The sequence below is a fragment of the Sabethes cyaneus genome, chromosome 2 (assembly GCF_943734655.1).
Source record: "Sabethes cyaneus chromosome 2, idSabCyanKW18_F2, whole genome shotgun sequence".
NCBI classification, from domain to species: Eukaryota; Metazoa; Arthropoda; class Insecta; order Diptera; family Culicidae; genus Sabethes; species Sabethes cyaneus.
Window position 1 is genome coordinate 62,885,498 of NC_071354.1, and position 25,492 is coordinate 62,910,989.

The 25,492-nt window shown below is 38.3% G+C and overlaps 2 protein-coding genes across 8 annotated transcripts in view; both read right to left on the reverse strand.

Moving 5' to 3' along the window:
* Positions 1-7,677: 7,677 nt before the first annotated feature.
* LOC128734359 (serine/threonine-protein kinase MARK2-like) overlaps positions 7,678-25,492 on the reverse strand; it is a 144,645-nt gene continuing 126,830 nt past the window's right edge. For 4 of the 7 annotated variants that reach the window (XM_053828523.1, XM_053828521.1, XM_053828524.1 and 1 more), the window contains exons 14-17: positions 20,191-20,226; positions 19,032-19,184; positions 18,852-18,970; positions 7,678-12,051 (exon numbers count right to left, since the gene is read on the reverse strand). In XM_053828523.1, coding sequence (XP_053684498.1) covers positions 11,993-12,051; positions 18,852-18,970; positions 19,032-19,184; positions 20,191-20,226 — 367 coding nt within the window. In that variant the 3' untranslated portion in view covers positions 7,678-11,992. Of the gene's footprint in view, positions 12,052-18,851; positions 18,971-19,031; positions 19,185-20,190; positions 20,227-20,940; positions 22,810-25,492 lie in introns of those variants that run through there. The other 3 variants (XM_053828522.1, XM_053828526.1, XM_053828529.1) reach the window with 3 other exon arrangements.
* On the reverse strand, positions 11,357-11,896 carry LOC128735492 (N66 matrix protein-like). The gene has a single exon (XM_053829973.1). It carries the CDS (start codon positions 11,894-11,896, stop codon positions 11,357-11,359), a length of 540 nt encoding a protein of 179 aa, XP_053685948.1.

The window sequence follows — 25,492 nt, forward strand, 5'->3', positions numbered from 1 at the left end:
AATTACCCTAGAATAAATTCTTGTCACCGAAAACACCCACATGTCAAATTTGGTTCTATTTGCTTAATTAGTTCTCGAATTATGCAGAAATTTGTGTTTCATTTGTATGGGAGCCCCCCCTCTTAGTGGGGGGAGGGGTCTCTAACCATCACTAAAACCTTTCCTGGCCCTAAAAACCTCTACATGAAAATTTTCACGCCGATTGGTTCAGTAGTTTTTGATTCTATAAGGAACACAAAACAGACAGACAGACAGACAGACAGACAGACAGACAGACAGACAGACAGACAGAAATCCTTCTTTATAGGTATAGATAAATGACCAGTTTTAGGTTCCAGTAGTACTCTAAACGGAAGTTCCGTAGTGTGGAGCATGAACGAATGCTCTACAGTATAATGTATTCATTCTTACTGACTCAAAATGAGATGGCTGCAGCAGATTTCGTTTTATTTCATCTGCTACTTATGACGTGAAAAAATAATCCCATTGCGATCTGGAATATCTCTGGGAAAATGGATCCAAAATTTGCTAATATATTTTTTCATTGAAGGTCAATCTAAGGTGGTTCTCTGAAGACAAGTTATATAAAAATCGATCAAAAAATAGTAAAGATAGAGCCAAAAGTGTAACGGCAAGTACACTAATTTTTGAAGTCCCGGCGGGAACGTAAAGGTAAAAATAGGTATACAATAAGGCCGAACCTAATTGTGTAGGTGTAGGTATGAAAAACAATGTGCATCAGTAAGTTGTAAAAGTTATTTCCCGTAAATTTTTAATTACATCAATTAGAAATACTTATTACCAATAATTTTTTATCTAAGCAATTTCGAAATACGGATCCAATAAGAAAATACGACAGATAAAACTTTTTGCTTTTTTCACAAGATTTTGAAGACTAGACAATAATTAATCCAAACATAAAAGAAAACTTCTTTTCAGCTATTTTCTATTTTTTCTACGAATTACGATGTTTACACAAGAGATTGGTGCCATATACGTAAAAGTACGACGTTTAGAAAGGAAAGGAAAATTTTTTAAAAGTAGTCATGTCTCACCTACACAATTATGTGGGCTCGGGCTTAACCCCTCTAAGGTCTACATCATTTTTAGCACCGCAAAATTTACTAAAATGGCCGTAACTTTTTTATCTTTCAATATTTTTTCACGAAATTTGGGAATTTTGCCGAAAATATTTTCTATTTTCATAATATCTATAGATAATGGCCATATGTCATCTGGTCCCGGAGTTATTCCGGTGTTCCTTGGGGGACCGAGATATGGCTTTTTCAGATAAAGTTGCCAAATATATAAAATTCGTTTGAAATCTGTTGATTTTTGTAAACATATCATCGACTGTGGACATATCAGTTACTTTGCCGCAGTTAGGAGCCATGGTGCGCGCCATCCGGATCCGGGGGGACACTATAAATCCGGAACCGGTTCCCGTAACGGGACATTTCAGCATCAGCAAAGCATGTCGTGTCGCATATCAAAAAACATCAGCATTCGACAAAATAGCGATTGGCGACCATCTCATGTCTCTCAGAGGCCATATGGCCGATTCCAGGTCCCGGACAAGTTCCTCCGAAATCCGTTCCGTGCTTGAATCACAAAAGAAACCGTCCCCGGACCCGGAACCGGTCATACGGCCTCTGGGAGACATGAGATGATCACCAATCGCTATTTTGTCGAATTCTAATGTTTTTTGATATGCGATACGACATGCTTTGCTGATGCTGAAATGTCCCGTTACGGGAACCGGTTCCGGATTTATAGTGTCCCCCCGGATCCGGATGGCGCGCACCATGGCTCCTAACTGCGGCAAAGTAACTGATATGTCCACAGTCGATGATATGTTTACAAAAATCAACAGATTTCAAACGAATTTTAGATATTTGGCAACTTTATCTGAAAAAGCCATATCTCGGTCCCCCAAGGAACTCCGGAATAACTCCGGGACCAGATGACATATGGCCATTATCTATAGATATTATGAAAATAAAAAATATTTTCGGCAAAATTCCAAAATTTCGTGAAAAAATATTGAAAGATAAAAAAGTTACGGCCATTTTAGTAAATTTTGCGGTGCTAAAAATGATGTAGACCTTAGAGGGGTTAAAGGGATATCAGAGCATTGCCAAGTGTATCGAATTTTATAAAGGTTATCCTCAAGTGAATTTTGTCTGATTTGATTAACAGTTCTGAAGTATGATTGAAGAAGACTTGAAGAAACACCCATAAAACCGCATTATTAATAAGGGTAATTCAACTTATAAGTGATTTCAAAAAATACTTGATTCCAGTTTCCAAACGACGTTTCACAGCTTCCTTAAAACTTGACAATAGTTTTGACAAAGTTGTTTCACATTCTTTAAAAGGATGGATTTATCTTCACAATGCCGCTATAAAACTCTCTTAAAACCGGATATTCCTGAAAAACAAATCATACTCTTAAGAAAGAACATTCTAGCATAATCAACTAATCTGTCAAAATGGACGCCAATACCTGGAGAAAATTGAAAAATCAGAGGGCTTGTGTACAAGGCACGACCGCATATATAGGTGACGCAGGACTACGTAAGTCTCTTTGTAGTGATAGTAGCATGTATCCATGCCTGTAATCATTCGATTCTTCATGTATACATGCTATATGCAACATATATACATGCTACATATGCGTTGTATGTAAAATTTATCAAAGTAGTAACATTGCATACGTTCAATCCTCAAAAGATTCCAGAGTTATTACTATGTGCATTTGGAAACAATTTAACAAAATCAAGAACACAAACTAATGCTTTCCTGCTACCTTACAGAACTTAGAGATTGTTTATAATACCCATGGTTCCCCACGTTAAAGGGATTTTACCAATTTAATCCTATTTTATCAACAGCACATCTTTTCACTACACTTCTAATGAAACGGCAAGCATGCGTATTTATACAGAGTCAGATTACAACCGAACACTACAGCTGTAGCACATTTTTCCAACACACACACATACTTAAAAAACTCGGCAAAATTTGCCGAGATTTGGACAGCCGAGCGTTCGGTGAAAATTTTAGTTTTGCAAATCGACGTTTACGGATCTTTACTAAAGTTTGCCATCATAAAAAATTCTACCGAACGCTCGGCTGTCCAAATCTCGGCAAAATTTTGCTGACTTCGGCACTTTTTTTAAATGTGCAGATATCAAATTCGCCTAGGTTTAAGGTTTTTTCTGCCACACTTCCCTAACACAGACATCAAATTGGACTAGATATAATCGTGTTCTTAAGAAATCTGTTGGCATGAGGGGGCTTTGTTACTCTTTCTGGCGTACTTCCCAAGCAAGGACATCAAAATGGTCCAGGTTTAATCGTGGTGTTAAGTAATCTTGTTGAAATGAGGAAACTTCGTCACTTGTTTTGGCCTACTTCCCAAGCACAGATATCAAATTGGTATAGGTTTAGATCATCGTAAAGAATCTTCCAACCAATCACGAAGCGAGAATTCTGCTAAAACATAGGTTCATTATTTTCAATTTTTCAATAGTTCAACATCAAGAATCCATACTTTTCTTCATTTGAGCCATTTCTTAGAAGATTTTCCAATCGATTGGTGTAAGAATATTGAAAATCGTTCGGGAAACCACTAAACTATTAGCGTTCAAAAGCTAAAACTACCAGCTAAAAAACACAGAAATATGAGAGGTCTTGACTGCTTAAGTCACTGAAAGGGAACAGAATTTCGCAGCTTTTTGTTTTATATAGGCATAGTGATTTTGAAACCTTTTCTACCATAAGATGTGCACGAACATTTTTTAATTTTGTTTTTTTTGGCCATTACTATTTACACATTCGATTCTCATTCTAATTTAATCGACTTAGCTGAAACGTTACTTCAACATTACATTGAACGATTTGTTGATATATATGGAGAAGATTTCATTACGAGTAATGTACATAATCTTAGTCATCTAACAGAAGATTTAAAGCGTTTTGGTTCTCTGCCAAGTTTCAGTGCGCACCCGTTCGAGAGTAAATTGTACCAGATCAAAAATTTAATTAGAAGTGGAAATAAACCATTGGCTCTGGTGGCAAAACGTAAGTGAACTTAACCAATTAGAAGAAAATTGCAATTCCAAATGTCTCAAATCTGAAATTCCATTATTGAAGAAAACCTATAACTACATCTGAATCTGTTAATAAGTTTCGTTTGCTAAAATTGACTTTAAAACTTATTCGTTATATAACAACATGACTAATAAGGCTTGTTCGTGACAAAATCTGGACACCTCAATTTTGCAATAAAACAAATTTGCCAGTAGTTTAATCCATGAAACAATTTTATATCATTTATGCGTGTGTCGTTAATAATTATCAAACAAATTAACATTATTTATTTGGTCTGCAAGAAAAATTGGCGAACTTTGGAGTTTACCCTTGCCATGGGGATCAGTGCAGACTTGTTGGTAACCAATTTAGATGCGTTTGACCAAGATTTTCGAAATTTATCTATAGTTGTTGCTTGTTGTTTGTGCTGGGATAGCTCTCTCTTCACCAAAGCCCAATACCGCTCGATGGGGCGTAACTCTAGACTGTTAGGTGGATTCGCCTCCTTCGGTACAATATGGACTTCATTAGCATCATACCATTCCAAAACATCTTTGGCATAGTGACAGGCATAGTTTGGCCAAATCAGGCCAAAACAGCGAGGGTAATCATGGCTGTGTAAGAACGGTAACAATCGTTTCTGCAGGCATTCTTCACGGTATATTTCCTTGTTAACCGTTCCCGTAGTGATGTAACTTTTGCTTGCTCGACCACAGCTGCACACTTGGCTTTCTTCTAGGGAACTTGGCTTTCTTCTTTGCCCTAAAATGCTCTGTAACGCCATTCCGTTTCATGGCAGTGTAAAAAGACATACCAGGGAGCTGTTCAAAGTCTTCTAGGACATACGTTTCATCGTCCATTATAACGCATGGAAACTTCGTCAATTATTCGCGATAAAACTTACAAGCGCGTGTTTTGGCCGTCGTATTTTGCTTATCATTACGGTTTGGCACAGTTCTCACCTTGAAAGACTTCATGCCTTGTCGTTGCTTAGAAGTGTACACGAATGTTGGCGACATTTTTATTTTACGAGCATTGGTACGTACAGAAAGATGTGGTCTCCTCCGTAATATTTGTTTTACCTTCGCATCCTTGTGGTGGTTCCTCAGATCCACTTGCCTTCCTTTTTGTTCCACTTCCCTTCTTCCTAGCTGTTGTCAAGCGAGTATCGAACGATTTTAAAACACTGTGAACAGTGCTTGGAGGAAATCCAAGCTTTTTGGTAAGTTTTCTTAACGAGAGAACCCGATTTTCATTGCGACCGCACACAATTGCTTTTCGCACCTGCTCTTCTTTCGACGCCATTTTACGTTGAGCACTTGTAATATAAACAAGTGTTATATTTTCAGAAAGAACAGACATACGTCTACCACTCTGCAAAATATTTCACTCATTGTTAATGTATTTCCGAAGTTGTGTGTGTTTAGGGGTGTCCAAATTTTGTCGCGAACAAGCCTTAAGTGGTTCCTTACTAAGAGTAATAAAATTGAAATGCATTGTTTAAATATTGTGTTGTACTCTTTTTATAATAAAACTGTTAATTAACTTGTTATACATATTGTATATCGAGAATCGAGAACATCGAGAACCTCTAATCGTACATATAGTTTATTTATTGGATACATCACATGTCACTGTGGTAATTTCGTTAGTAATTTGAAACAAATTATCATTCAAAGAAATCTTACCAGCCCCATATTCAGTCCTTGACTTACAGTATTGCATATTTGTTGGTTTATTTTTGTGTGTTGATGTCAAACGCTTCGCCGAGAGCCGTTGCTTACTGTTAAGGACCCTTTTGAAGAATTTTTCGCAATCGAGTTCAGAGAAATACGAATATTTTTATAAAACTTTAATGGCACCTTCGCTTTAACATGGGTCGATGGCTCCTGCTGTGAATTTGTAGCTGCCTATCGTATGGTTTCTGTCCAGGAACATAAGGTACGAAAATGACGAGTAAAAAAGTAGTCAATTAACTTGTAGCAGCAGTCCATTCCTTGACAAGCAGTCGTTCTGACTCCTACCTTTTGTCCAAAACGACTCCAGTAGTCAAAACGACTACTTGTTAAGCGTAGCTACCAATATCCCCCCTGCTTACTTTTCCGCTCTTCCTCCTCCTTCACCAAAAAATTTTCATTACTTTCCCCTACCGTCCCTTCATCAATTGTAGAACCATCGTTTCAATATCAGCTTCCTTGCGTGTCTGGAACTCTCTTTTCTTGACGCTATTCAATTTTTTCCACTTATCATCTGGAACAGATGTTTCTATTTGGGAAGACTTTCCTACCAAATGTTTTTTTTCTATTGGCCATCGGAGGATTCCTTTGATTTCCCAGCCACTGGGCACGACTCTGAGGCAGATTACTACGTCTTCTACCGTCTGAACAATCTTAAAAGGCATACTGAAAGCTGACGAATAAGTTTTAAGGTACTGGTAAGGCAAATAATGATGAAAAGGAATACCTACACGGTGCAAATTTCGTTAACGAATAGCCGAACAATGAAAATACGAGAAGACCTTAACTGCCGTTTCCGTGTACCGTTTTCAACCGTAACTAAGTAGATGTCAAACGAAAAACAAGCTTCTGCCTACTGCGATTTATTTTTAAAGAGTGGCAATGTGCTATGAAGTAATTTGCGGTTTCGTCACTAACCAGAATGACATTAGCTGAGGATCGGTTATGTAGGAGTGAGAGGGGAGCGAAGAGTGGAGGAGAGGATCCGGGAGTTTGATATTTGATGTTTTTGATATTATTCCTACTGCAAACAGCCTCAGCGAGGGCCTCAGCTAATGTCAAAAAATCCTTATATGTGTGCGTGGTGGAATACTTCATGGGTGCTATGTGACCTATTTCACTGGAATAAATCAGCAACGATTATTCCTGCACTCAAAAAAATCAGCACGTCAAGTTTACGTAAAAACATAGGTAATTCTTATCCATCACACTTTGCATGTAATATTCACGTGAATTGTTGGTAACTCACACTCACACTAACCAGTTTACGTGCGATCCCGGTAAGTTGTATCAATTTTCCCATTAACTAGTACATGAAGCTCACGTAAGTTGCTGTAAGTTTTCTAGTAATGATTTCGAGGTTGTCTGCAAATGCTAGGAGTTGGCTACTCTTGCTGAAGATCGTACCTCTCGTTTCAATAGCGACGTTGAATAACATACAGGAAAGTCGAACCCCTTGCCGCAATCCTCCGCGCTTCGAAAGGACTCGAGAGTGTGGCCGAAATGCACACGTAGCACTTCACTCGCTCCAGGGTAGCTTTGATCAGCCGCGTCAGTTTGTCCGGAAAACCGTACTCGCGCATTATCTGTCATAGCTGTTTGCGTTCAACTGTATCGTATGCTGCTCTGAAATTCACAAAAATGTGATGCGTGGGCACGTTGTACTCTCGACATTTCTGGAGGATTTGTCGAAGAGTAAAAATAGTAGTAGCACAGGCCCTCATAAAGCCCGCCTGATACTGCCCTAAAAAATTTCTTGCTAAAATTTAAGTTAAAACAATTTTAAGTGATAAAATTAAGTAAATTTCTTTACGGCTCTTTTCAAATCAATCTTCAGCTGATATCTTTCTCTTTATTTGAAACATTTTTTGCTTTATTTACGTTCTGAGAAAAAGAAAAATCATAGTCATTATAATTACTTAGAAAACAAAAAAAAGGATTAGCCATCACCTCATTTGTTTTATGCCAGCGCTGCTTTTTTGACTGCCACGACATTTGCTGCAGCAGCAGTGAGTTATTCTCATTTTTCGTTTCGACAAATATGAGCGACGCGGTGGTTGGTAGGGGTAGTTTGGATTTTCTATAGGGTAAATTGCGTGTCGCGTGAAAGCTGCTAAGGTTCATGGAAAACGAATTAACTACAATTTTCAACTTATACTGGTAGAAAATACAATACGAACTGCGCTTTAACTCCTAACCGAGATAGAGTAGCAGGTATTTGTACCGTTCGGTTAGGTTTTTATTTGAACGAAATAAGGCGTTGTAAAAAACTTGATTTTTTTTTTTTCGTTTGCGTGTCAGCGGTGTACGAAAATCATAAATTGCATTCTTCTAAATTTGCAAAACAAACTTCAAAGTGTGCAGAAATTGATAAAACAAAAACTAACTAATAATCTGAAGCATAGATTTCTCTAACGTGTGTGTATAGCTGACGAACGTCGTTTGGGGATTGCTTTCTTTTTCTCGAGTCGCTCTAAATACTTAAATACGGGGAGGGGAAAAGAAGGAAAGAAGGGCTTGTTTACACTAAAAAACATATTATTACACCTAAGAGTTCTGCTCTTCTATGTGTAGTCAAGTTTCCCCTGCATCTCGAATCAGTAAGACGATTATCCCCTTTCTTAGGTTTGGTTTTTTAACTATGTACAAATGAGACATGCATGCAATGCACTGACATGTGCTGCGCTTGTTTTTGCATTTTTGCACGTTTGAATATTGCCGGTTCTATTTTATGGGAGGGGGCCGGGGGCGTTGTTAAAAAGCATGAAACGGGTCAGCCTTTTCTACTACGGTAAAATTTAAATTTCAACCAAATTCGTCGAACGAACCAGACTTAGTTGAGTGGTTTTTTTTCTCTGTGGGATTTAGCAGCATGTTTATATGGGAATATAATCCCATATGCTATCTAGCAAAAGTATACTCTCGGTGACTAACGGGGTTTCTCAGTTTTTAACACGTACGTGAAGAACTTTGCTTTTTTTGTTTGTTTGAATGGTTGCACTTTTGTAGACTAACAATAACTAGTTTTATATATATAGTTTTTTTGTTCAATAATAATTATAATGTTAATATTCTAGATTCGCTTGTTTTTATGCATAAGTTTCATGGGTTTTCCTTTCTTTCTCGTACGGGGGATTCTGTTTATCACTTTGTGTTTTTTTACGTTCAAGGGAAATGTTATTTTTAGGTTGATTTCTTTTTTATTCCCACACTTCTGATGATTATATTTGTTGCATAGAACGTTTACGTCAATGTTTGTTTTCCGCTACTGTTTTTTTTGCATCATTTTGAACAGCTTCCGCACAATTTACAGATCTGATTTGCATGTTACAATTTCTGTTTTACTTTAAAAAATAAATAGGTAAGCTGTCAGCAGCTGGTTCGCAATTACAATTAAATTTCAATTTTCTCTAGGTGCGGTTTACTTGTTTTCCATTCATTCATTTAATTGTATAGTTTTCGTGGATCATATTTGCTTGCTCAATAGTTTTGATTTACTTCACTCTAAAGATTAACGAGATTTACATTCATTTTTGCTCCTGTGGTTATGTGAGTGCTGCTAGTGAGTGAACTTTGATGAACGCTAAGCTTGTATTTATTAATGGTGTTTAATTTACTGTGTCGATGATGATGTCGTGTTAGTACAAATATTGTTGGATCTTTAGACAGTGAATTGGTTATTCTAAATTCTATAGATAACCGAAAAAACTGTGAGAAATATTTTAAATTTTTAGATCACTAAATCTGAAATCCAGCTCAGATTTTTACGAAATAAAACGCAATTCAAACTTTACTGACGAACTTTAGAAATTAAATGAAAGCCAAAGTTCTGTATCCTCCGAATCCGAATCATCAATTAAGTAGTTGGCCTAGGGCCATGTGACGGATATCCAGTTCACTGTCCTCATCCACAGAACGATAAAGATTGATGAATGATCTAACGAAACTACTAAAAAGCAAATGTACGCTGCTGAATGTGATTGAAAACCGCTGTATGTTAATGAACTTCCATAGCTACTTTTTTGTATATATTATTAGCTTTACCGCAAAAACGCTATCCAATCATTCATCCACTCATTAATCGCCCATTCAGTCAGTCAAAACTCGACCACTCAAACACTTTAGACGAGAAAAAAATCTACCGTTACTCTAAAGTATGTACTACAAACACTAACTGTTCTGTTATTTATTATATTATATCCGCTTTTGCGTCTGATGACACACGGGCGGAAGCGGTAACGACGCGGGAGGGGTGGAAACTAGTGGCGGCGACGAGCCTGTTCGCGTTCTGCTAGACAGGGACTGTCTAAAACAACTAGGTATATAGTAGATAATTACTGCTCTCCTGCGTTGAACTACTCTGGCGACTGACAGAGGCCCGAGTGTCGAGTGAATTTGGCCTAACTAACAATGATAACAGTGACAGGGGGGAGGGGGGCGTGAGAGGAAAGGTGTAGTGTCACAGGTAGCAGTAACTAACAATTGCAACAGTGAGATTAGTCGGTGCTTTCTCACAAACCTGCGAGTAAAATCAGTCGTTGCTTCACTGAGAAATTGGGGACAGTTTTTTTTCAATCCAGAATAGACTTTGTTTTTAATTTCTTGACTAACACCTTTTTCTGGAAAAAGTATAAGCGGCTCAATGGACACAGTCGCGAAAGGTGAAGTAGGTAGGTAGTAGATTTTATTCTGTTATTTATCGAAAGGCAATTTCTGTTAATGCTTATATTCCTTGCCGTCAATTAGTAGTATGTTCTGTGTATATGTGATAACATTAAAACTGTGTTCGGTGCAACTACTATCTTTACTACAATCGTAACATTTCGTGTTTTTTGAGCAGCAGCCTTAATGAGTCTCCTTTTTGTTCTTGTTAAATAGCTGTTTAATGGTAAAAAATCTTCAGAAAACATGTACCCCACTAGAGATACATCTCACTAAAAACATTGAAGACTACTCTGTGTGTATCGTACGGATCTTCTAATATAGCTAGTTTGAGTAAAATTTCTAAAATGACGACAGGAAAACTAGTCTGTTGGTTGACCTCACGGAAATCCCCTATGCCGGTACGGTTTGACTAAAAAAGTCGAAAGCAACGGACACGCAGATATAGAACGATAAGAAAAAAATCTTTGTTCATCATCTACTGCTCAATCGAAGAGTTAAATTCTAACGTCCACAATACACTGGTACTGAATTTTGCTTAACCTTTGTTTGAAATACTTGATTCTTGCATTAAATATTTGTTTTTAGTCTTCAACGAGAATACTATACTGTAACGGGTTTATCTTTAGTTCGAATTCCTAAATGTTTCAAGTTTATCATGCGGTAAGATTGTAGCAGCTGTTTTCCCTCTACTATTCGAAACAACTGGTATAAAAATTGGATCTTGCTTCAGTAAGATGTGAAATATGGATACCTCCAACGATCTAAAAATCTTTCATCGCACAATAACACGCGGACAACACTGTGTAGAATACATGCATGCAATATTGGTTATCTTTTTGTTTTGTTTTTTTTTTTTGTCTTTAAAGTGTAGTAGTTCTCAGCAGTGATGCAAATATATTATTGTAGCCCAGTTTCTCACTGTCGCCATTGTTGTCGTCGTCGTCGTCATCGTTGTCGTCGCAGATTGCGACGGTCTCCTGCTGTTGCTTGCCTTTCGATTTGAATTTCCGACCTCCGTCCGGTTGATAGTGAATGACCGCCGTCGGATTGGTCGCCATATAGGTGACGGCCGCTCTGGTCGCCACGGTCGTATAGTGTCCAAAGGTACTGTTGTCATGTGCAGTACCAGCACCGTAGTCGATGACATAGCCGCCACCTCCACCACCGGTGCCACCCGCCGCCGTCCTCATCATGCTGGCAGTGTATATCGGAACCATTCGATGGTGCCCATCGTCATAATCTACATCGGTTCCGCGTTCGTTTCCACTAGTGACCTGTGTCGTATTACCGCCATTCCCACTGTTGCCACCTCCGTTGTTGCCGTTGTTGTTGTTGTTGTTGTTGTTACCGCCATTGGTACCACCGTGTCCGTTACCGCTGCCATTGTTGCCACTGCCCATATCGCCACCATCATCTCCATCGCCGTCACCGCCTCTATCACTACCATCCGGGGCATCGCTGCCGACCGAATGGTACTCCTCCGATTTTGTATCGAGTCACAGGCGTAGATCATACGCGATCTTCGAGGCAATATTCTTGAAGCCGATGCTGGTGCCTGTGGATTGAAGAAAAAAAATTGTTTAATAAAATATAGAGCAGTCTCCATCTGCTCACAGCCGAAGGAGGCACTTAGTATCTAACTGTAGTAGGTGTTGTAAGAATAATACAATATGTCCATTCGTACGACATAACAAATTTTCCCGGCAATGAAAACGAAATACTACGTGGAAACTATTTTCCAGTAGACCTGGTAGTCTATGCGGGAAAAGCTTACAATTTCATATGTTTACATCAATAAATCATGGTGCCGGATGAGGTACGCAACCGTGTACGTAGACAGTAAAGGGAGTGGCGGATCTTCTCAGATGACCTTATCAGCGGGTTTATTAAGTTAAGTTACGGATAATGAAAACAGAAATCCAGTCTAAATTATGAATCGAAATATGGAATTTACCGACCCTTGTCTAGCAGGCCCAGTTGGCTCAACTCACCGCCTGAAACTTGAAATCCTTGGGCTGAGCGTGGTTCTTAATAGCCCAAGAACCTGGAACCAATAAAGGTTAGATTAGTTTAGATCGCTCCTAGTGCTCAGTTATACAAACCAGTTGAACGCTTTTTTTTCATGTTGGGTATTTTTATCGCTTGAACGCTTGATCGTCAACTGCGGTTGGAGGTCATTCGAAAAGTCAAGGTTGATCCTAAAACCTCGGATTATAATTTGGTGAAAAAATTGAATGCAGAACAGGACTCTGCTGTGCTATGCAGCGAGTCTGTCTTCGGAAGGCTACAAGCAGGCTTGTCCTGTATTCAGTGAACTTATTTTGCTTTTTTAACTGTAACACCTCAGCCTAGCAAAATTCGAAAATATTATATATGGGGTATTTATAGAGTAATTTATTATCCATAAGGTTGCTGAATCAAGTATTGCTCTATGTTTAGTATTTATGGCGTACTCCCAGTTTGCACTGGCTGGTGCACCAAGGTACTACTAATACTTTAGTAAATACCAAAGATAGAGCAATACTTAGTTCAGCAATCTTATGGATAATAATTTACTCTATAAATGCCCCATATATAATATTTTCGAATTTTGCTTGGCTGAGGTGTTACAGTTAAAAAAGAAAAATAAGTTCACTGAGTGCAGGACAAGCCTGGCTACAAGTGTTACCGAGCAAGTAAACAATCCAATCGGAGATTCAAACTACAGGCAGTGGCCAGAATCAGGGCCCGTAAGATGTACGACCCTGCGCAGACGAAACGCAATGGATATGTTTTGCTCGACGGTGTGACTTTTGCGCAAGCGAATTTCAACGTTCCAACCAAATCCCAAAGGGTCAAAGTCGACAACACTTCTGCTCACGGCCAGATTCCTCTGGAAAGAACCAGAACCAGCACGTTTGAGATGGATAAGACAATGAGTTCGGTAGTATCTAAATGGGGCTGCCTGAACAAACTCCTTTTACCCTTACAGTATGTCCCATAATGGTTCAGTTACGGTTCGCCAGATCTAACCAACTGCTATTGCAGCAAGGAAATGCAACAATGGTACAACGACAATGGAGTCCATCTCGATCTCAAAAGAGCTGAGTCCACCAAATGTCCAGTTCCGTTCAATAGAATATTGGAAGCGTTGACCGCTGAAGAAGCTGTGCATCGACTAATAAGCGATACGCATGATTTGTTTCGGTTTTGTCACGAAATGTAATGTTTCTTCGTTTGCTACATCTATGCAAACTGTTTCGATTGAAAGATTTTATGCATTCGCAAGTATCCCATTGTTCTGTATTGTTGTACCGCCTGCGAAACGTGGTGCGTCGTTCTGATCTACAGAACTTCACTGGAATCCGCAACGCAAGGATATTGAAAAATAGGCAGACTTTGAGGTCCAGAACATTTTCGTGCGATAAGTGGAAGCCATGGCGGGTGATCATTGGCAGTGGCCATTTCGGATTTCATTTGTTTGCTCTGTCAAACCGGCGGACATGGACCAATATGGCACTTGTAAAATTAGATATTATCTACAATATTACTGAAATAAGCATTGCGATGCTGTTGAAAGTATAAAGAGGGGAATAATAGCCTTATATCAAAGTTAATTCAAAAGATATAGCGATTGTAGATAATAAGTAAGTCTATCAGTGCCTCATATAACATCACTTCTTTGTCTTTGAAGTTTACTGAGGCGGTTTGAATTTTGGCTGAGGCGGTTTAGTCGAAAGAGCAGAATCGAAGCAAAAAAAAACGTGCCTAGTTTGGGATAGGACTGTTAACCCCAAATTGACTGACCGAAATATGAATATTATGCTGGAGATTTGCCGGGGTATAAATTCCCTTTTTGCTAAATATGAAAGAGTAAAGACAAAAATTTACATTTGCTACATTGATAAGACTTCATATCGCCTGTTTTATTTTTATGTTACCTTAATCTAGTACGATTAGGCCATTTAAAGAAATATTTCGCCATTCCATTTAAAATGGAAATCATTCTGCAACTCGAAGTGGAAGCTTTCTATTCACTTTTGTAAAATTCAGAATTGCGGAATAAGGCCAAAGATTATTTCACAGACCCTTGCCAAGCAAGGCAAGTTGCCTCATTTGGTCAGTTGGCTCAATTGGCAAGAAAAGCTAGCCGCATGTAGCTCCAAATATTGGAACTAATCAAGGCTCAAGGGGCTTAGGCGGCCGTAATGAGATGGGAACGGATAAACAATAAAAACGATCGTTGCCTGATTCCGAACACGGCGAAAATCAGGATTGAGCGTGCACGAACCAGGACGACTCGGGCAGCAACCCATCAACGATACGCCAATCTGGAGGGGCTGTTAAGAACAGGGATGGCACGATCACTTTGACTCAATTTACATTCATTTAACAGTACCGTCCCAGCCAAGCAAAATTTGAAAAAGCTATGAATGGGACATCTGTAGAATTTGTTATTATCTTCAATTTTGCTGTATCTTTTGTAGTTACCGCACTATAATGCTAGTACCTCATTAGTGACTAAATGAACGTTCACTTAGTCACTAAAGAGGTACTAGCATTGTAGCACCGTAAATACAAAAAATACAGCAATACTTGTTTCAGAAAAGTTGTAGATAATAACTAGTTCTTCAATCGTCCCATATATAACTTCTTCAAATTCTGCATGACTGAGACGGTACTGTCAAATGAATGTGAATTGAGTCAAAATGATTGTGCCATCCAAGTCTTTCAAACGGGATAAGAGAGCCAGGGTCAACTATGTAGTTGAGGAGGGAGAAAGGGTCACCTCCGAAGCGCCGCCGTTGGTTGAAATTGAAGCAGCGCTTAAATACCTATATGAAGTCTTGCAGAGCACCCGGCAAAGCCTTCATTTCAGTCGAGATGCTGAAAGCTTACCCAGTACTGTCACCGTAAATGTTGCAGCAACTCTTCAGCAATATCTGTGAAACTACGACCTTGCCGGAGGATTTGATACAAAGGATTTTGGTAAGTCACGAGGAAAGGGGATCTGAATGTGGGATCTAGGGCGGCATCATGTTGCTCTGTATCACTTTTAAAGTACTCTGAAAGGTGATTCCTAAACGAAAGCATTCGATCAACTAAATCACGAAAACATCTAGGAAATACTAAGAAAGGTGTAGATAAGTTCCTGATAAGCTAGTCTATCTCATCGACGCTCAGTATGAGGCGGTTACATGCAAAGTGCTGTACGACGGACTCCTCTCGGACCCTATAAGGGTTGCTGTAAGAGTCAGACAGGGTTACATACCTTCACCGCTACTGTTCCTCGTCTGTTATGTTATGGTTTAAATTTAAATTGGAGCCATTGATAGTAAATCTAATCGAGTATTACCTTGCAACCCTTCCCTACTAGCACAGTTGTTACAATCCAGTTGTGGCAACCGATTTACGACTAATTTTAGTCATAAATAAGTTTCTGTAACAATAAGTGCGAAAAATGTGCTACTTGGGTTCGATAAATAAGCAGTTAAATTACCTCGACCTCACATTGCACATTGCCGACGACAGTGCATTTCCAATTCGGAACTCGATCATCCAGTGCCAGATAGAAACGCATTCGGAAGCGTAGGTGGAAGTGAATCTGACATATTTTGAGGAGAGAAGAGAACGAAATTTGTAGGAAGACACTTAACTGGAATCCGCAGGGAGAGCAGAAGAGGTAGATCTAGAGAGGGTAATGGCGGGCTACGCCGTCAACTTCAGTCAACTGTATTCAGACTATTAGTGCAAACCTCACCCTGCCACAGGTGAAAGCCATAGTAGATGACCGTGGACAGTTAGGAAACCAGACTTTGTTGTTCTACCGCGCCAGCGAACATGGACACATAAGTATTTACGTCATCTGTAGGCATCAAAAATTTTTTCATGGTTTTGGATGAAAATTTCTGGTTTTTCCCGGCTTTTTTTTGGTGAAAAAAAAATCCTGGTCTTCCTGTTTGAGCTGTCACCTTGAAATATGCCAAATTCGATACATCGGTTTGAATGTCGTGTTCATCACGGTCAACCGTGAGAAAAGTATGCTGTTTCGAAGGTACGATAACGGTGTCAAGCTAGTGAAATTCACTCGTTTAAAAAGCGTGATCTTGGCTGGAGTGCGATATACACTGTCAATGAAGGTCAATTGGGTGGAAATTCAGAACTAAAGAACGAAATCGTTAGGAATCATCATTAGCCAACCAAATTCACCGACAAAACCTCGTTGCGAATGTTTGGAGACTCCAACTAAACCCTGGTAACGACACTAGACTCGTTGGAATGGAAAGCTTGTTATTACTTCCCCATCTGTGCTGTTCTAACAGTATCTCTCGCATTTCCAACGCATCGTGACAAGTGACAGTTGTTGAGAAACTGGTTCTGGAAGGCCTGTCATGTCAACTCAAAATAGTATACCGCTGGACTCAGTGGTAAAAACAGTATTTTAGTCACGAAGAATCACTATTATGGAATTGGGAGATTGATTTCACCCGTTTCGCCTATTACCCTAGCAGTGCAACCTCTCACTAGCAGAACCTGAGTAACAGTCGCTATATTTCCCTACTACATGCTTTCGTGAAAAAAACGGACATTACGTGACGCAAACCATCATAAATCTAAGAGGCTTATGTCTGTCGCCAAAACGAGGGGCGCGATATATATTTTCGTGGTAATAATCGCCCACATTAAGCAAAGACTCAAACCAATCATAGCAGATTACATTCAAGACGAGCAAAAGTAACGTAGTTGCACTTGATAGTTAAACAGCGTTAGCGTTTCATAGCGTACCTCCAATTTGCTCTCAATTAGACGTGAGGCGACGCGCGGGGGTTACAGCTAGTATCAATACTAGCATCAAACTTTAAGGTTTTATGAGCCACTCAGATTGGAAGATTTTGCTGGTCCACAGTTTGCTATGGTAACCCTGTAGCAGGCTCTGGGTACGCCGGCGGAAATGAACTTAATAGGGCTTATCCCAAAGTATATCAATATGGGGGTGTCAAACCTCAAGATATTCAAGCCTGAAGTTTGACACAGGGTTGCTGCAATCAGTTACGCTGTACTGCCTCATAGAAGTAAAACTTGTAAAAGCTATATATGGGTCATTCCACGTCAAGTGTCCGAGAAAAAGTTCAAACGTGTAATCGACCTTCACGGATTTGAATCAATTTTGGATTTGTACTTTCTGACCGAAAACGAACAATCTGGCAACATTTGATTCAAATCCGTAAAGGTCGATTACACGGTCCTCGGACACTTCGCGTGGAATGACCCATATGTAACATTTGTAGAGATGAGTGAAACACCTTGTATGTTTCTGAAAAGAGTGCTGGATTATTTATTTATATTTATATTTAAGCTGTAATAATGCTGTAACTCTTTTAATGGCAAACGAATGTTCGTTTAAGAATAATAAATTTTACAGGCCTTTAGCAGCAGCAATTGAACAAATAATGAAGTACTCTGTTTAGAAAGATGATAAATTACACTCAGCTCTACGAATGTTACACGACTTATATAGATTTTGTTTCTATGAGGCAGTGCAGTCCAGTGAGCATAACTGAACGCAGTAACCCTACGCCCATATTACAATGGTTTTAATAATGTCCAAAAATGGCCATAGCGATTGACGTTACTGTTACTGGCAATATTTCCAGAGCTTTTATCTCTTATATCAGCGGTTCTCTTTCGACCATTCAACTGGAAGTTATAACTCTTATTTTTGAGAAAAATATAAATGTGAATTAATTTTCATACTAGAAAAGAATGCAAGCGATGGAAAAATCAGTTTTCGGCATGCGCCCAGATAACGCGCAATATCTCCAGTGTCCACTGTAATTCGCGGAATATTTTAGAAAAACTAGAAAAAAAAGTTACGCGAATGTAAGTGGTGTCATTCAAACATGTTTTATTTTGTAGTAGTAAAGCCGTTGGAATTTGGTTAAAATGTTTCCTGCCCCGATAGTTTTGTCTACCCCCTGTACTTATTTCGAGCGAATTGTTGCACCCTTTCAGGGCTGATAACAATAAAGACACTCGAAATAAGTTATTTTAGTGGTTAAATTGACATAAATAGTAATTTATTTGTGGCCGAAAAGAAATATAGGTAGGACACCTTCCACATCTTATGTTGTCGTTCCAGTTCTGCATGCAGCGGCCATGATTGAGGCTACCAAAATTCTTCATTAACCAAGAGTGATCACAGTCTATAAAAAGCGCTTTTAAAGATAAAGTGCTAGTAAGTAACTCTGTGGCTGTGCGATCGATAACAGACAAACTACTTGTATTGTGGTAGATCTTCCAAAAATGTCGCGATTAACAAATCCATGCGCTGCAATTTTGTACTTCAGTTTTTCTGAATCTAATCTAGTCTCTTACCTGATATTCTCTTGAACCGCACTCCGTTGAGCGATAGTCGGGGCAGTTTGCAGACTTCAATTTCCCATTGCACCAACGAGTCCGTATTGGGGTCACCGTGGACGCACAGCAGAACGAACCTGTAACGCAGTAAATTAGTAGAAATTAGTACTGACTAATTGCTAGTTAGGTTTTCATTACCTTTCCCGCTGTTCATAATCACAATTGTTCTTGTCCAGTACGGACCGTATTTCCGCCATAATTTCGTCCGGTAGCCTCGGCGAGGTGGTCTTCATCGACCAGGTGAAGCGCAGCACTCGGGGCTTGACTGGTTCCTCCGCGTTCGAGCCACTGCTTGAGTGATGATGGTGATCCGGTCGGTTTTGTTTCGTATCATATTTATCATTTATTTTTGCAAGTGTTCATATAGGTTTGTATTTGCGATTAAGTATTTTTTTTAAATGTAACGATTTACCGAAGAGGGATGCAATTGAAAAAAAGAGTAGGAAGAGAAATAGAAGAGAACGGTAATTTTTGCAATTAGCTTTCAGCGGACCTAGTTAACGGGGAGCTAATGGAAATTGGTGGTGATAGTGTGGGTGTTGTTGAAATCCACTGTATATTTTCACTCAAAAAAAAAATCCGAAAACAAATAGAGGGAGTTAGCTTACCTAAGTATAATGGATATAAAACAATTCGTAGGCGGGGACAATATGACCAGCCTAGTACAAGGAACAAAAACGTGCGCTCTCAGTTAGAAGATATGTCCGAGGGGCGCGATTGTGAAAGAACTTCACAACTTCGGTTGGTGTTTTAACAGAAAATGCTTATTTAACACTCACACTGCATGCAACAAATACAACAAAACCGTGGGAAGGTAATGCAAGATGCACACAAAACATTCGATAAATAAGAACAGCTAACAGTTACGAAACGGTAAACATTAAGTGAAAGCATTCAGAAGCAAACTACGGTAAATCAAATAAATGTAAAAATTGTGAATTTAAAAAAATGAACAGTCGGTTCGGACGATATTCATGTAAATAACTTTTGCTGCAGCGAGCGAATTTCGTCTTTTTGGAAAGCAGAGAACCGATTGGCTACTATAGAAGTAACTCCCTCTACATGTGACTGTGTCTAACGGATTCTTATATTGGTTTCTAGATGTAAACAGGTGTATTTTTATGTGGGTGGGTGTGTGTGTGTGGGTGTTTCTGTGTTTGCAAAAGACCTGACGAAAATTTTCATTGTGTAAAGGTGTACTCAAAATAAGGATAAACTAATCACTGGTGATTGTCGAAAAAACTAATTTGTAAGAAAACGGTGAAATTACAAATAGTTTTCAATTAATCATATTTACCTATTTGATGAAGTATTTGGTTGGCCTTCGTTGGGCCTAAAATGAACGGAAAATAAAAGAAAACGCAAACATCGGTTAACAACGAAACGAAAAACGGAAACAGAACAAAGAGGTTTTGACAAAAAACAGTATACGAATTCGAGATAAGAACAATAGAAGAGAGGGGAAAGTTCCAACTGAGGGGTTAGACTAAAACTGTAGGTTTGATGTTGACTAGAAAGTTTTTTTAAGGAACAGATTGAAGGGCTGCCTCTATTGATTCTACAGCGACTTTTGGGTGTTTATGTTTTGTCGGAATAACAACTGAAAATAAGCTAAAGGAAAAAGACATTAATTGGAATTTTTTCGGAAGAATGATGTTCCTATGATAATTAATAGTAAACTAAAACAATCCTATACTCACAACGGGTATTCAACACTACCAAAACACTCAAAGTTGCTGGTGGTTAGAATAGGTATTTAGTAAATGATAAAGCAAAGTTATTTACATGAATCATTGATTGATATTGGCTACTTGCAGATGACAGAGGACAGATAGGGTTGCAAGTGTGTGCGTGTGTTTGTTTGGGTGAGTGCTTAAGTGTGCAGGAAACTAAACTAGTTGTGTGCAATCGTGCGAAATCCAGTTGAAATAAAGTGAAAAACAGTGCAGAAAAAAACAAAATCAACACAAATTGTTCTGTGCATTGTTGAAGCGTTTGCTCCAAAGCGAGGACACGATAGGTCACAGCTGCTCGAATAGGTCACGTGATGGCGCTGAGATCGTTCGAAGGAAAAGTCATTATAACTTAGAGCGAAAGTGTTGCTTTGCCTTGTTTTTTTATTGCTTTAAAATTTTACACAGATTATCGTTATTTTACTAGCATATTACAAAAGTTGCCTTTTACAGTTGCTTCTTAAAATCGGACCTAACTTCTTCTACAGAACATTCAGATTTTGCAGTAGAAAATCACAATCAACGTATTCCATTAGACGGTCTACCGCTTCGAATTGGGTGTACACTCCTCGGAGCGACACCATTTGTTTAGTTCGTAGATCTACTTAAGCAAAGCAAACGTAAATAACTAGTGATTAGTTAAAATCAATAGATTAGATTGCCTATTTGTTTTGTCCATTGTTTCCGTCTACTTTCTTAGTTTCGATGCCTAATAGCCTAGCGCTTTCGCAAATGAATCAAAATAAAATATTAATAACTTATACGAAATAATACTAAAATTTTTACTAAAAGCTCTCAATTTTTTTTAACATTAGACTTAACATCCAACTAAGAATACCATATATATATTGACAAATAGTTCTAGTCTATTGTTGAACTGCTCAGTGTACAACTGTCCTGCTGGAAACGATGTACAATACATAGACTGTTTGCTCCTTGCTCTTTCAGACCCTCGATTAAGCATTAAAAATTTCGTTTTCAACAAGCTGTTGTTGCCTTGTTTCCTTCCATAAGCTAGATAAATGTTAGAAAAAATGTGTGTATGTGTGTGTATTTATATGGTTTTAGGTATTTCATTCACTGTTAATGCCTATCACACTCGCGCGTTTAATTCACCGCCTGTTTCACGATTGGGTTTAATTTTGAAACTAAAAATAAAGAGAAAGAAAATGAAGAGAAAATACAAATACAAGTCACAAGAAAAAAAGGTAGGGGTTTTACAATCCGAAAGGATTTTTTTCAGGACATTAAGTGTGAACAGATGGGTGGTATGAAACGAAGGAGGAACTGCCATCAATTTACTCGGACAAATTTACTGGCGACTAGAGCGGAAATCATTCAAACGGGAGTGTTGTGTACTGCTGTTAACCTCAATGATGGCCTTCGAAAGCGAAACTTCGAAACGTTGATTGCAGTAGAAACTTGCCCGTAAACTGACTGGCCAGTTTCTAGTTTCTGTCTAAGTTATTTTTGTTATTATTAACCAATAAGTACATGCGTTCGAATTTTCATATCTGTTTGGTTTGTACATCCTCTCACTTTGTATTGTTTTCACGAAAACGTACCGATTCAATAAGAGAGTTCAAGGGAAAAAAACTAAAGTGCTTCCTAAAACATCGAATTCCTTCCTAAGCCGACTTTGAATCTGCCCAGTAGCAAGATTTATTCGTGATAGTATTATAACGTTTTTTTATTCATCACACAATCAGTAAATTCAGCTTGTGGTAACTTACAAATTGAAATATCCTATCTAATCATTGAAATACAGCGTTCTGGTTATGTTATAAACAGAAAAAAAACTAACAAAAATCAGTACATGGAACGCAAAACGTAGGAACGATGTTCTTCGTTAGTTCGGGCATGAATTGTTTCAAATGTCAGCCCGGGTTATTTTTTTTTGTCTCTCACAAACTGCTCCATGGTTAGTTTTATTTCTTTTCTTTTTTTTTCTTTGCCCAATATGAAAACATATTTCAAAGTAACTCCTTATCACGGTCTTTTTTGATTTGTTTTTTTTTCGTATATGACTATTCCTATACGATTAAGATTGGTTTCGTAACAGAATGTCCCACTTATTTGTTAGTGTTTGTTTGTTTGTTTTTTTTTGTTTTGCAGTAGCGGATATAGGGTTCGCAATGCTTTTGTTTCATTGTTTGTTTACTTATTTAGTCTCATGATTCAGCCTAGAAGAATGGAGAAGAAAAAAAAAGAAATTTTGCAATCAGAATAAACAAATGCGGTAGTTGACATGTATTGACAGATTGTTTCGTTTTGTTTAGTCATATTGGTGGAAATAATGTTGAACAGTTGTGATGGATTAGAGAAACAAAAAATAAATAAAGAGAGAGCAAGAGAAAGAAAGAGCGATTTTTTTTTGCGAATTTAGGCTGCGATGGCGATTTATTTTCAGCACTGCTGGCAATGAGACTAAAAAGATCTGTCCGCTGCTACTAGTTTTTTTTTTGGCCTATTAGTACGAAAATACAAACAGGTAGAGGCACTGATTTAGCTGCTATAATACTATCGATTTGTTTGATTAGATGACTCGGTGAGAGAATTTTGAGCTTTTTCGTTTTTCGTGTATGCTTCGGCCGAAAGAAGGTTTGTCGATGTTTGTTACAATTTTTTGATAGCTTTTCGGAGCAAGAGTGAGAGGATGCACAATGTTGTTTGTTTTTCTAGCGTTCTGAAGACTTCGGAAAGAAAACACACCCGTTTGTTTAATTTATTTTTGTCGCACAGAGTAATCTGGTAAGGTCAGTGATGACTATAGTGTGGGTTTTGCAACGATTTGTTGGGTATGTGCACAACGATTGATGTGTTGGTTTCTCGTATATTTGGAAAGTGTTTCTGTAACATTTACAAAAATGGCACTTAATGTATTACGTTAATCAGTTTAAAGTGCGATTCTTCAATGTACTTTCGACTTTTAACCTACAGCTTAATCACCACAACTCCTAGTCATTAGCGATGACATCTTAGTTTGAAAGATGCTGTCTCTTTGGTAAAAACTTGCTGTTAATTTCACGTTTCTGTCGCACTAAATATTCCAGTTTACGTCAAAATCAAAAGTTTGAATGCGTGATCATTCTTTCGTTACTGTTTTGTGAAACTTTTGAAGCTTTGAACCTATCTTAAAATTGTCTACACTTTCAGAGGATCCGGCACTCCAACTGCTTATAAATGACCTCTTTTCCTGCAGAAATCCTAATAACCAGCTGATGCAATGAAACAAATTGCACGAGGGTCGTTGCAACGATAGACAAAAGGTTTTATTTTTGCACATACAACTCCATACAGGACATGACATGAGTTTCGAATCATTCTTAGCATTAATTAAAAAGTTTGTCATACATTTTCAGGACAACAAAAGCGAATCCAGCTTCAAACGAAAGCAACAAGATGGTCGCGACTTGGAGTTTTAGGTTCAAAAGAGCCAGAACTCTAATAAAAACCGCTCATTATATTTTAAACTTCTACGGTTAAAATAATACAAAAATTAAACAGTGAATCGGGGTTCAAGTTAGAATCGAGTTCCCGATATGTTTTGGTTCGAATTTGAGATTCAAGAAAAAAATGTGATCAAAATAACATTTGGCATTAGCATTATCAGTTATTAAAGTCCAAAGAAATGCGTCTTCGACAAAGTTGTGTTGAATATCAAACACTGTAATTTAACATTATCAGATTAGTTTTCAATTGTGTCGCAGAAATGGTACTGCCCTCCGCTTCCAATATAATTGATGAAGATATGGAGACGGAGAATCGACGTCTTCAGCAAAGTTGTTCAGTATGTAAAGTGTTGTCAAAATGACGTGCATGCTTTGTAAATGCATCTTCCACAAAGTTCTTTAGTAGGTCAAATATTATTGTATTTGATAAATTTGTCAAATTAGCTCCACATTGCTCTCCAACGGCAATTGTTAAGTTTATTGAGATGTCCTTAATTGTTCAGTCAAGATAGATACTACCACCATCTCCGTGACCTGTTGTTAACCTAACAAGGTCATAAAAAATCATTTGAATTGCAAGAGTTAATCATAAGACACTAACTTTTTTTAACAAATCAAAGTTTAGATCTTTCTGTTTACCATAATGTAGAACTAAAATTATATTATATGACCATATCTGACAATCTGAGCAACTTCGCTGAAGACGCAAACTGTCTTGGACTTGGAGCAGACATAAATGTATGCGATTTATACAACATTGCTCTTTAGTCTGCTACAATTTCCGTTGTCCAGTGTTCCATAGTCAGTGTTGCGAAGCCCGCAGTCGTGTGGTCTAGTTTTCTCACAAGTGCGTTCTTGTTCTAACGAACTGACTGGCAAGAGCTCTTTTTCTCATTTTTTCATGAACTGCGACGAGTAAAACAAAGCGAGCTCTGTAGCCATAAATCCTAGTGTGTCGCGCTCGTGAGCGGGCTGTGCAGCAACACGCTACGAGGCTGTGTGGTCGCGAGTGTGTAGGTAGAAGAGTGTACACACCCAGCACCAATGGTTGTTTGTCGTACGCTTGCGTCAGTGGAGTAAGCGTTGGATCCTATGATTTTCACACACGCTCCTGTAAGAGTAGGCATCGTTTGCTTTCTCGTTCGATTTGTACAATAAGTCAATAAGTTCGAATACAACTTTTCATCAATCAGAATCGTAGAATCAATTTTGACCATAAAAGCCATCATAACACCCAGAATGTTTATTTTATAGAGTGGTTTTAACCCAAAGGGTCATTCACCACTTCATCCCAGAATGTTAATTGGGATGTTTTCGAGGAAAAAAGAATGCGTTTAATGCAATGACCATAGAAAGTCAGTAATTCTGTAAAAAAAATTGTACAATTTTGTCCAAAAATCTTTTTATTTGCCAC

What these genes read in the sequence shown, in the direction of transcription:
- LOC128735492 (XM_053829973.1), bottom strand. Translation starts at nt 11,896, where the DNA reads ATGGGCAGTGGCAACAATGGCAGCGGTAACGGACACGGTGGTACCAAT.